Here is a 12,048-nt window from a genome sequence, read left to right as displayed (position 1 = left end):
GGCAGCCAATAGCAGCCAGGGGTTCAAGGGTATCAGGACAATTCACCTATTCCAAAATTCCAAATGACCTGACAGAGTAGACCTATTGAACCCCCGAGTCTTAGGAAATTCTGTCTTATCATAAATGTTTTTTTTAGTTGTTGATATTGCAACCAGTGATGTTTGAATAACCCAGCATCAACATTATAAGAAGAGATTTCAGCCACTGCACAAGCTGTTCGTAAAGTTGGACTGTATTAACCACACAAGCAGGCAGATAAACCCAGAACTGGCCAAAGCCTCCATAGTGTCTGGTCTAAAGATCACATTAGTCTGAACCATCTGTAGGCTGCTAAAAGTGTGAGGTTGTTTTATTTATCTTATTTCCAACTGTCTGTGCTTCATGGATGTATTTGTAAATTTTGTAAATTTGTAAATCTTCCAGTGTTGCGTAGTCCTGGAGTTTCCAGTTCATGTGAATTGCACAAGTTTGATACGAGACCAGGTTCAGATCAATACAGCTACTGATAATAGAGGCATGATGCTACAGACAGATGAGAAATGCCAAACAAACCAATGAGGTTTCCATAACTGAAAGTAACACTCACTACAATATACTGATAGTTAGTCAAATATATGTATGTAATATACTTATTACCTATGTAATATATTTATGGTATCTATGTAATATATTTTTCACCTATGTAATATATGTATGGTACCTATGTAATATATTTATTACCTATGTAATATATGTATGGTACCTATGTAATATATTTATTACCTATGTAATATATGCATGGTACCTATGTAATACCGATGTAATTCATTCTGAGCAAAAGTCACAGCTAAATGTAAATATACTTCTGCCCCTTTAAAATGGAGTCTAGTTGTAAAAAGTGTTGCATAGGTTTAGTTGAAACAACCAGTCCATTTCTACATATCAGTTGTCTAGTGGCGTTCAGGAACAAAGCTCTAATGAAGGAGTTCTGTCTCCTGCAGTTCTGTGACACAAATCAATTTACAGGGTTTTATGGATATAAATGTACATATAACAGTCTGTATATCTTTATGGATTTAATTCTGCATAATCCTACAAGGTTTTATGTATATAATTCTGCATAATCCAACAAGGCTTTATGGAATATAACCCTGCATAATCCTACAAAATTTTATGGAATATAATCCTGGTAGTTTGATGGCCTCCACTCCCCAGGCAGGGCTCAGTTTTCCTCAGGAGGCTAAAAGGTTAATCTAAAAAAAACCATTTATTCATTTAAGACAGAACAAGTATAAAAAACAATACAAATTTTCTTAGATATTTAGATATGAGTTTCTAATGAACTGTAAAATAAGTTATAATATTATCAAACATGATAGTAATACAAAAACTTATAAATCATAAAAAATTACATTTGTTCTTTAAAAAATGCACATTGCAGTCTACACATTGCAGTGCACATTTGTTTCTCTAAACAGAAAACAGATCTTGTCTTTTAACTCTGATTAAACAGATGGGAGTGTGTATGTCTTTAAGATACTGGTCTCTCTGTTGCTCTCTATTGCTCAAAAGTCCTTGCACAGAATATCAGCAATGTGTCATTTAAAACTCCTTGTCTTTAATAACAAAGTGTCCACGACTGTTCAGACTGAGCATGTACTCGCGCTCGTTGGGGAGCCTTGGACGCTCACGCGTTTAGGCGATACTCCTGCTTGTAGCAGCAGGGCCGGCACACGGCGTGCACCAGGCCGTTGAGGAGCTGCACTGTGCAGATGAGGAACTCGAGAGTGCTGAGGGCCAGCTGGATGGACAGCAACATCATGTTCCACTCCACAATGTGGAGAGGCTGTATGCACTCCGACCAGGTGTCCCAGAAGAACAGGTATCTGAGAAGAACAGACACAGAGATGCAGAAGGGTTTTTAACGCTCGCCCTGGACCATCACACGAGGAGTAGGAGGGTTAAGGTGGAGCTGTCATGTTTCCATACCTTGGCCCTTTGTTCTCGAACGGAGACCTCCACCCCTGCGCGGTGTAGCAAAGTGGCCCCTCCAGCAAGGCCAAGGCTGAGATGATGAAACAGTATCCAGAACCAGCCATTCCTACCAGAGCAGGTAGCATGGAGCCACACATCTGCAACATCACCAACAAAGAACAGAGAAAACTGCTGAGCTCCAGAGAAACAAAATGGCTGACCTCAAGAGAAACAAAATGGCTGACCTCTCAAGGAGGCCACCAGCATTATGCTCCTTTAAAATATGCCAGGAAGTCGTGTGTGAACTCTGACTCAAAAAGACTCAAAAGACTCCAAAGACTCCTCCCTATGGACAGATATAGTACTTACTGCATACGTCTCTGTTCCACAGGACTTGGCACACTGTCCCAGGCTCAGAAAGCTTATGGCAGTTACCAATATCTGCAGACAGAGAGTCAATGGCTAAGAAACAAAAAGTACCAATACATAATAGATACATTAAAAATTTAAATTAAAGAGAATGTTTCCTGCTGCTTAACCCTGACCTCTCACCCTGAGTTTAAAGGGAAGTGTTGTCCTGCACATGCTGTTAAGAAGAAGAAAGACCTCTGCTGATAAATATTTATCATAAATAATTTGTTTATTTATGAAAAATGTTGTTCTTTATTTGAAACAGCTTTGACTAGTCTATGTGGAATTCGTCTCCAAGAACTCTAACCCTAACACTAATACAAACACTAACCCTAACACTAACGTTAAACCTAATCCTAACACTAACCCTAACCCTAAAATTAACCCTAACCCTAACCCATAACCCTAACACTAGCCCTTACACTAACCCTAACCCTACATTTAAAAGTTTTGACTAGTGTTTGTGTATTTTATACTTTTATACATAAAAAAGTAATCAAAATTCTTTTGAAGCAGTTTCTCTATCATAACTGTCATTAATTTTTTAAAATGTATTCAGAGCAATAGTTTAAATGTATTTAACATATATAAACTTGAATCTCTAATCACCAAAGATGAGATGGAAGTGGTAATATTTCGGTTATGTGATTTATCCATCATACAATCTACAACGTTTTTCCCAATCACCTCACAAACATCAGCAATACCATGTAGAAACAAACCTCATACTCACAGTTAGACCTCCACCTCCTACTCCCATGAAGAACCACACATACTTGGTTAGATTGTTTTTCTTCACCAGATCGACCCGTCCATCAGGAAAGAACAGCAGCAGGTTGGCCACTATGCAGCACACGGCCAGTGGGATGAGGGCGAAGCCCAGAGACCTGGCCCAGCGCAGGGAACACATCCTCCTGGGAGCGGACACAGCTCCCGCTCACACACACACACACACACCCACACACACACCACGGCAGCTGGGTCCGGATTTTATCAGCCGGGCTCCAGGAAGGAAAGTGAGGGAAGCGGACGAGGAGTAAGAGCTTTGTGAGAGACCCCACCAACACACACACACACACACACACACACCCACCCACACACACACACGTGCGCGCGCGCGTGCACATGTAACAACCAGTGGGTGTAAGGGATATGAATCAATTCTCTCATCTTGAGTGTGAGTTGGAGAGCAGAGGATGGGGTGGCCTGGGAGACATGTTCCACAAACACCAACAGGAAATGATGTCATCACAAACGCTGAGCCATTGGGGGAAGTGTCTTTTCCACCCAAATAACTGTGTGCTTTCACTAAAAAGAACAGGACCTGCCTTCAGGACTCCGGCACGGCATAAACATAACAGAGAATGACTTTGTGCTGATCAGGGATCAGTCGAGTTGATGGGCCCCATGTCCGGAGACAGGTCTGCTCTGTGATGAAAGATGGTATCAGATTCTTGTACAAAGACAACGGAACACACAGACACCTGTTCAACACCGAGACACCTGTTCAACACCGAGACACCTGTTTAACAGAACACCGATACCCCTGTTCACAATACACCTGTTTAATGGAACACCACTACCCCTGTTCAACACCGAAACCCCTGTTCAACACCAATACCCCTGTTCAACACTGATACACCTTTTTAATGGAACACCAATACCCCTGTTCAACACCAATACCCCTGTTCAACACCAATACCCCTGTTCAACACTGATACACCTGTTTAATGGAACACCAATACCCCTGTTCAACACTGATACACCTGTTTAATGGAACACCAATACCCCTGTTCAACACTGAGACACCTGTTTAACAGAACACCGATACCCCTGTTCACAATACACGCGTTTAATGGAACACCACTACCCCTGTTCAACACCAATACCCCTGTTCAACACTGATACACCTGTTTAATGGAACACCAATACCCCTGTTCAACACTGATACACCTGTTTAATGGAACACCAATACCCCTGTTCACAATACACGCGTTTAATGGAACACCACTACCCCTGTTCAACACCAATACCCCTGTTCAACACTGATACACCTGTTTAATGGAACACCAATACCCCTGTTCACAATACACCTGTTTAATGGAACACCACTACCCCTGTTCAACACCAATACCCCTGTTCAACACTGATACACCTGTTTAATGGAACACCAATACCCCTGTTCAACACTGATACACCTGTTTAATGGAACACCAATACCCCTGTTCAACACTGAGACACCTGTTTAACAGAACACCGATACCCCTGTTCACAATACACGCGTTTAATGGAACACCACTACCCCTGTTCAACACCAATACCCCTGTTCAACACTGATACACCTGTTTAATGGAACACAAATACCCCTGTTCAACACTGATACTCCTGTTTAATGGAACACCAATACCCCTGTTCAACACTGATACACCTGTTTAATGGAACACCGATACCCCTGTTCACAATACACGCGTTTAATGGAACACCACTACCCCTGTTCAACACCAATACCCCTGTTCAACACTGATACACCTGTTTAATGGAACACAAATACCCCTGTTCAACACTGATACTCCTGTTTAATGGAACACCGATACCCCTGTTCACGATACACCTGTTTAATGGAACACCACTACCCCTGTTCAACACCGAAACCCCTGTTCAACACTGATACACCTGTTTAATGGAACACCGATACCCCTGTTCAACACCGATACCCCTGTTTAATGGAACACCAATAGACCTGTTCAACACCAATACACCTGTCTAATGCAACACCGAGACACCTGTTTAAGTACCACCAACAGGTTCACAAAACTCAACCTAAGTCACCTGCATTTATGGAGCATTTATGGAGTATTGTGAAGGACCCCACCCATCCCAACAATAGGCTCTTCTCTCTGTTGAGGTCATTGAAGCGCTTTCGCTCCCTGAAGACCAAGACAGAGAGACTGAAGAGGAGCTTCTTCCCACAGGCCATTCGGGCCCTGAATCAGGGAAACTGATAAACTGTAGGGACCCCCACCACCATGTAGCATAACTGTATATATATAGATATTCTATTACCACCATGTAACATAAAAACTGTAAATATGCCATTTTACAAAATGGATCTGTACATTGTGTACATATATATACACACACAACCATATACATTGTACATTGTGTATATAATCATAATATACATATATTGTACATACATTGTTAATATTTTTGTACATATATAGAATATATATTTCTCTATGCACCTGTTTTCTTTTTCCTCAGTTTGGACAGAGCGCTCTCAACCATTTCACTGCGAGTTATACTGTGTATGACTATGTATGTGACAAATAAACCAAACTTAAACTTAAACTTATTTTGAAGGCAAAACGGATAGTCGCATGATCTAAGAACAGCTGCAATTTTCAAATGAAAATGAAAATGAAAATGTTATGTAAATGTATCAAACACTGATCCTAGATCTGCACATACCAGTCGTAAACATTTGGCCATTTGACCAGTTGAATCCTGAATTGTGCTTGTGTTGTATGGAATTAACAATATGGCATTAGAAAAAAAGTAATGAGTGAGTAATGGATTTGTTGTCTGGCTTATGTAACCTTCCAAAGTTCATCCTATATCTAGGAAAACACATCCAGGCATTCTTGCATTTGCTGACCAGCAGATTGGTGGATCCAGGCGGATTTAGGGAATGAACTCAGGCTAGTGCCCTGGGAAACACCTCTAACGTACCGGCGAGAGCACAGCACAGTGCAGTGCTCAGCCGTTCTGTGTCGCACTCCTCACACAGAACACCAGGCGCAGATTCAAATGTTTGTGAAGAAATGTAAATCAAGTAAGGAGATAACACGATCAGGAACAAACAATCAAATCCTTGTACAGGCTCAACTCCATCCAAATAGCTACAAAGTCATGTTCATGTAGCGCTCTACACAAAACTGGACAAAACTTTGATCTGACAGTTCTATCTGAGTCAACAGCGTTCTCATCTGTTTTCTGTGGCTCATGGAATGAGCAGGGCGGGACCCTCCATCTAAAAATAACGCCGTATAACTGTCAGCCCTGGACAGCTCCAGCTGCTGGGACTGTCGCCAGGATGTTGCTGGGTTCAGCTCACAGTGGTAAATCAGGCACTGCGAACAGACGGGTGAGGATTAGCAGAGAATGTTGGACAGCAGGGGTCCTGGTGAATGTGAGGTGTGGCATTTACCAGAGTCACATTGTGTCGTGAGTGGCCATATCCCCCACACCCATACTGACACACCTCTACACAAACACACGCACACACACACAGAAACACACCCCGACACACACACACACACACACATGCTGACACACACCCCAATACACAACTCTACATACACACACACAGAAACACACCCCGACACACACACACACACACACATGCTGACACACACCCCAATACACAACTCTACACACACACACACAGAAACACACCCCAACACACACTGACACACACATACACACACTGACACACACACACACACCCCAATACACAACTCTACACACACACACACACACACAGAAACACACCCCAACACACACTGACACACACTGACACACACACACACACATGCTGACACACACCCCAATACACAACTCTATACACACACACACACACACACACACACACACACACACACACACACACACACACACACACACACACACACTGACCTACAGTACTCCAGCCCAGTTTCTTGGGTGAGCACATTGCAGTGCTCTGATACACCCACCAACAGACAATGACAACAGTTTCATGGTAAAATGCTGTACTAATACACAGCAATTCACATATTCACCACCACAACACAGCAACCCATGAAAAAAGTGTCTATAATTAAACACACCAGGAGTCTTACATGTACGTAATTCAGTCCAGCAGTGTTATAAGCACACAAACACTTAGCAAAACACTTAGCAAAGCACTTATTAATTATTCCACACCAAATCATTTTAAGTGTTCCTTAAAAAAGTGTCAGCAGTTTTCGGAACCCAAATGAGAATTTAAAACAATATGAAGTTAAACCCAACCTGTAATACAATGACACTTATCTAAGCAAATTGTAATCATAGAGAACTACACAATCATTTGTTGTTCTGTAGGAATTAAGAATGGTAAAGCACTTCTGAATGCTTTACTGTGGGGAACTCTAAAGAAGTGAACGAGACTGGGAAGTTCTTGCTCCTCTTCATCCAGAGAGGGCAATAATTCTGGATTTACAGATACAAAATCCCCCTTAAAAAGTCATGTATGGTCCCATGAATTGGCCATTCATCGTGCAGATAGACGTCCACTGTTTTAATGAATCATAGATGCCGGAAGTCTAAATGTCAATCTTAAAATAGCACTGAAGTTAAATCTCATGAGGAATGATTTAGTTGAGGGAAAATGATTTCATGTGTGAAACACCAATGAACATTATCATAATCTTATTGATGTTATTATCAAATAAGTGCATTGATCTGATTTAACAGAAATAAAGTACAAAACACGCAGGTTACAGTCAAGCAGACAGGTGAAGAAACTCATCACTGCTACTTTGCATAGGGGCAGCCGATCAGCACACGCTGCACGCTGCACAATACCCGTGGTGACATCTGTGTTCATGAGTCAGCTCTCAGAACAAATACATGTAGTGTCACTGCTGTGGAACTCTTATATACTGCCCGCTTGTGTACCATGCTAAGCCTGCTAAAAGTGAGTGAGTGAGTGCGTGAGTGAAAATCCATGTCCATGAGGTGTTGGTAGTCATATCGCTTATATGGAGCCTCATAACAGATGTCCAACACTAGCAAGTTATTAGCAGCTCCAGGTAGGATATGTCTGAAGTTACTGCCAGTTAAGGAGGCCACACGGGTGACTAAACAGGAGGGTTGACATGATTTCCCATTATTACTTTGTTTAGAGCGTTTATTTAGTAAAGACGTGATACATTAAATTATTGTGTATGTCTTAACTGAGTGGGTTTTTACCCTTACGACCTAATTAATGATCAGGTTGATAAAGGTTTTTATAGTTTACACGTTTTCACACAGGTATTTCCAAAGGTTTCACTTACAACTGTATATTTAATACGCATACACTGTAAAAAGGAAACATGAAGCTATTTTTTAAAATCACACATGGATACTGTTTACTGCTCTGGGACTGTGTGCAGTCAATCCAACTACTGAACTTCACAACAGTGGATTACCCACAAAATAGTCACTACTCATCGGTGTGTGAGGGTTTGCAAAAGCTGATCTGTCTATAAAGTGTCATTGAGTCTAAAAAAGACCCTATATAAATGTTAATAATAATAATAATAATAATAATAATAACAACAACAAGAACACAACAAGTGGATTACCCCCAAAATTCTCACTTCTAACTGCACACCGGTGGATTACCCACAATACTGTCTGAGACTCAAAACAGCTGACCAGAACAGATGCAGTCAAACTAGTAACATTTGTTCATGGAGAACTATTTAAGGTCCTCAGGAGTGTTCGTATTGGTCGGCTGTTGGGGAGAGTCCTGTGTGGGTTTCATGGGAAGAGAATTAGTGGTATCTGTCGAGCACTGAGTGAGGGCTCCACTGCTTGGTATGGGAAAAGCACTGGCATGCTCAAACTGTCCAAACATGTGGAACGTGAACTCTGAGGATTCATGCCAAACTCCAACATGTTGAGTAAGACCTCGGAGACTGAGGAGCCATATTGTCTTATCTTTTAATAATGGACTGTCATATAATTTAATCAGTAAACCTTTCTAGTGTTAAGTCTATTTATACAGCCGCCCAAATCTGACAGACTAATGATACACACTTCTTGTTTTTTTTCCACAGTCAATTACCAACATACATTTAGCCCTCATCTGCTTATATAAAGGCGCTGACGTCAAAAACTGCTGAATAACTTCACCAGGGAGTGGCCAGTTCCTGATTAGTTAGTGTATGACAGGATGGTTCTAGCCTGGCACGAGGTTCGTATCTCTGGAAGTAATTAGAGCAGAAGATCCCAAATCCAGAGCCTCACCACAGAGGTTCTGGAAAACACCACAGAGGTCACACCAATGCACACCAAATGCAAATGGGCATAGCAGCATGACTGGTATAACTGGGCTGCAAAGGTCTCACAAGCACACATTTGTAGGAATTCACATCAGCACAACTGGTATTAAACAAATGACACATTGTAAGACCTTCTATGGCTCGGGACACGTGTAGTGATTTTAGCTATTTTGCAACATTGTTCATATGAATGATGTAATTCCACATATTCTGGGCTGGGCTGCCACTGCCGCCTTCCTCGGATGTTCCTCGGATGTCTTGAACAGTTGGCGCAGAATCCCAGTTCAGGGACAGTGGAGAAGGAATTAACGACCCAGGAGCCAAAGTGAGCGTCACTCAGCGTTCACTGTGTGCTCGTATGTACACTGAAAACAAATAGCGAGGTAAAGGACCACCATGACTGTAAGTGTCGGTGCCAGGCCGAGCCCCCCTCTGGCCACCAGAGCCGTTTAATCACAGCTCCTATTTTTTGGCTCCCCGATGCAGAGCTTCCATTTATCGTTGAGGTGGACGCATCTGAGGTGGGTGTTCTGTCTCAGCGATCAGGAGAGGACAAAAAACTGCATCTCTTGCTGTCTGTCTCCGGGAGAAAGCAATTATGACCTCGGAGACAATGAATTATTGATGGTCAAGCTTGCGCTCGAGGAGTGGAGGCATTGGCTAGAGGGGGCAAAAAAACCCTTCCTGGTCTGGACGGACCACCAGAACTTGGCTTACGCGCCTTAATCCGCGCCAGGCCAGATGGCAACTGTTCTTTGCCCGGTTTGATTTTACTTTATCATACCGGCCAGGCACTAAGAACACTAAAACAGATGCCCATGCATCCCTTTTTTTGGCGCACCTGGAAGTCACACAGACGCTTGAGTTTCTCAATCGGCGGTTTTGGTGGCCCCGCATGGAACCCGATGTCCGAGCATTTGTGAACTCCTGTCGCACCTGCGCTCAGTGCAAGGACCCCGTCTTCCTGGGCTGCCTAGCGAAATCGTGTCAGACCTCAGGCCTCAATTCAACAGCCGGTTCTGGGGAGCCTTCTGTCGGTTGTTGGGGTCAGAATGCAGCTTATCCTCCGGCACACAGGGTTCTTTTATCTGCCACTGCTGCTCAGAAACAGTACGCCAATAAGAGACGGCGACCAGCGCCGACTTATCGGCCTGGACAGCAGGATTGGCTATCAGCCAAGGACCTGCCTTTGCGTGTAAATCCCTGCAAACTCACTCCTCGCTACATCGGGCCGTTCAAGGTCCTTCGCCGCATTAACCCTGTTTCTTATCGTCTTGCCCTTCCCCCATCGCGGAGGGTCCACCCCACTTTCCACGTGTCTCGCCTAAGGCCTGTGTTGTGTTCGTTGGGCCCCTTCGACCTGCCAGGCCCGCGCATGGTGGACGGTGCACCAGCATACACGGTCAAACGTATCTTGGACGTCCGACAGGTTGGGGTCCAGTACACGGGCTAGAGGAGCAGTCCTGGGTCACCTCCCGTCACATCCTGGACCGTGACCTCATTCAGCCTTTTTGGTGGGATTGTACAGCTGGCTTTGGGGAGCCAGGAGCCACTCCTTTGGGGGGGGGGGGGGGGGGGGGGTGTCCTGTAAGGGTCAATGCCAGGCCAAGGCCCCCTCCAGCCACCAGAGGGAGGCCTTGAGTCAGGCGCACCACTAATCAGGCTTAACACCCAACAGCTGGGCTAGACCTATATAAGCCCAGTGACCCAGTGAGTCAGTGCTAGGTCTTTGCCAAAGTTCTGAGACAAGCTCCTAGCCGGTAACTTCAGGTATTGAGGTCTGTGAGCCCTCGTGCGACACCTCACTTCTGCACCACGAGGGTGTCCGTAACAGTGTGGAAAAAAGAGACAGAAAGGAAGAAAAAGAGGAGCATAACAACGCGTGACCTCATGCAGGACTTCGACAACAGACTGTAAATCTTCCTGTGAGAGGTCAATGACCTCACTGTTATGCTGCATAAAAGCTGACTCATTTACTACAGAATTACTGCCCAAACGTACCACATGTTATAATAACTGTCATTTATGACATATCAGGTCACCATTGGCAAAACTTAACAGAGGGCCTATTAGAGAGATAACTCCTGGAAGGAACCCACATGAGGGGAGATAAGAAACTTTGACGGACCAGGTCAACCCCACGTAGCTGCCGAGGACAGCACAGGATTTCTCTCGTCTGTCCACCACAGTGTGTCACTTCCTGTGGGAATCCCACAAGCACACAACCTTCTAGCTGTGATGTCGGAGTGAACAGCTCAGGGTGTCATTCAGGGTCACTTGCTTGTGCAATGAAGTTATAATGCAGTAAATCAACCCCATGTCTAGTGAGGATTACTGCCAGAAGCCTGCCTTCTAATTCTTTGGATTAATGCTGGTTGAAACAATTTAGAAAATCATAAATCTGAAATTCCACAAAAAACAAACGTATTTCTTTGTGTTTTGTAGAACACTACACATTTCTCACACCTATAATTAACTGTCAGTTATAAACTCATTCACAATCTCTCTGTCATCCAGAGTGGGCGATGGCAGTGCGTGGCCCGGTGTTATCTGAACACCCACAGTGATGAGCTCTTGGATTTCCTGAAGCCAATTGAGAGTCTAAAG

General features: G+C 43.6%; 1 protein-coding gene across 1 annotated transcript; it reads right to left on the bottom strand.

Annotated features, from left to right (window-relative positions):
* Positions 1 to 1,228: 1,228 nt before the first annotated feature.
* tm4sf18 (transmembrane 4 L six family member 18) lies at positions 1,229 to 3,415 on the bottom strand. Its single transcript, XM_026997007.2, has 4 exons — positions 3,099 to 3,415; positions 2,324 to 2,395; positions 1,970 to 2,112; positions 1,229 to 1,866 (listed from the first exon to the last, which is right to left on the bottom strand). Exons 1-4 carry the CDS (start codon positions 3,273 to 3,275, stop codon positions 1,668 to 1,670), a joined length of 591 nt encoding a protein of 196 aa, XP_026852808.1. The 5' UTR covers positions 3,276 to 3,415; the 3' UTR covers positions 1,229 to 1,667.
* Between the last annotated feature and the right edge of the window lie 8,633 nt (positions 3,416 to 12,048).

The sequence above is a fragment of the Electrophorus electricus genome, chromosome 26 (assembly GCF_013358815.1).
Source record: "Electrophorus electricus isolate fEleEle1 chromosome 26, fEleEle1.pri, whole genome shotgun sequence".
Taxonomy (NCBI): Eukaryota; Metazoa; Chordata; class Actinopteri; order Gymnotiformes; family Gymnotidae; genus Electrophorus; species Electrophorus electricus.
This window is presented reverse-complemented; position numbering and strand designations above follow the sequence as displayed.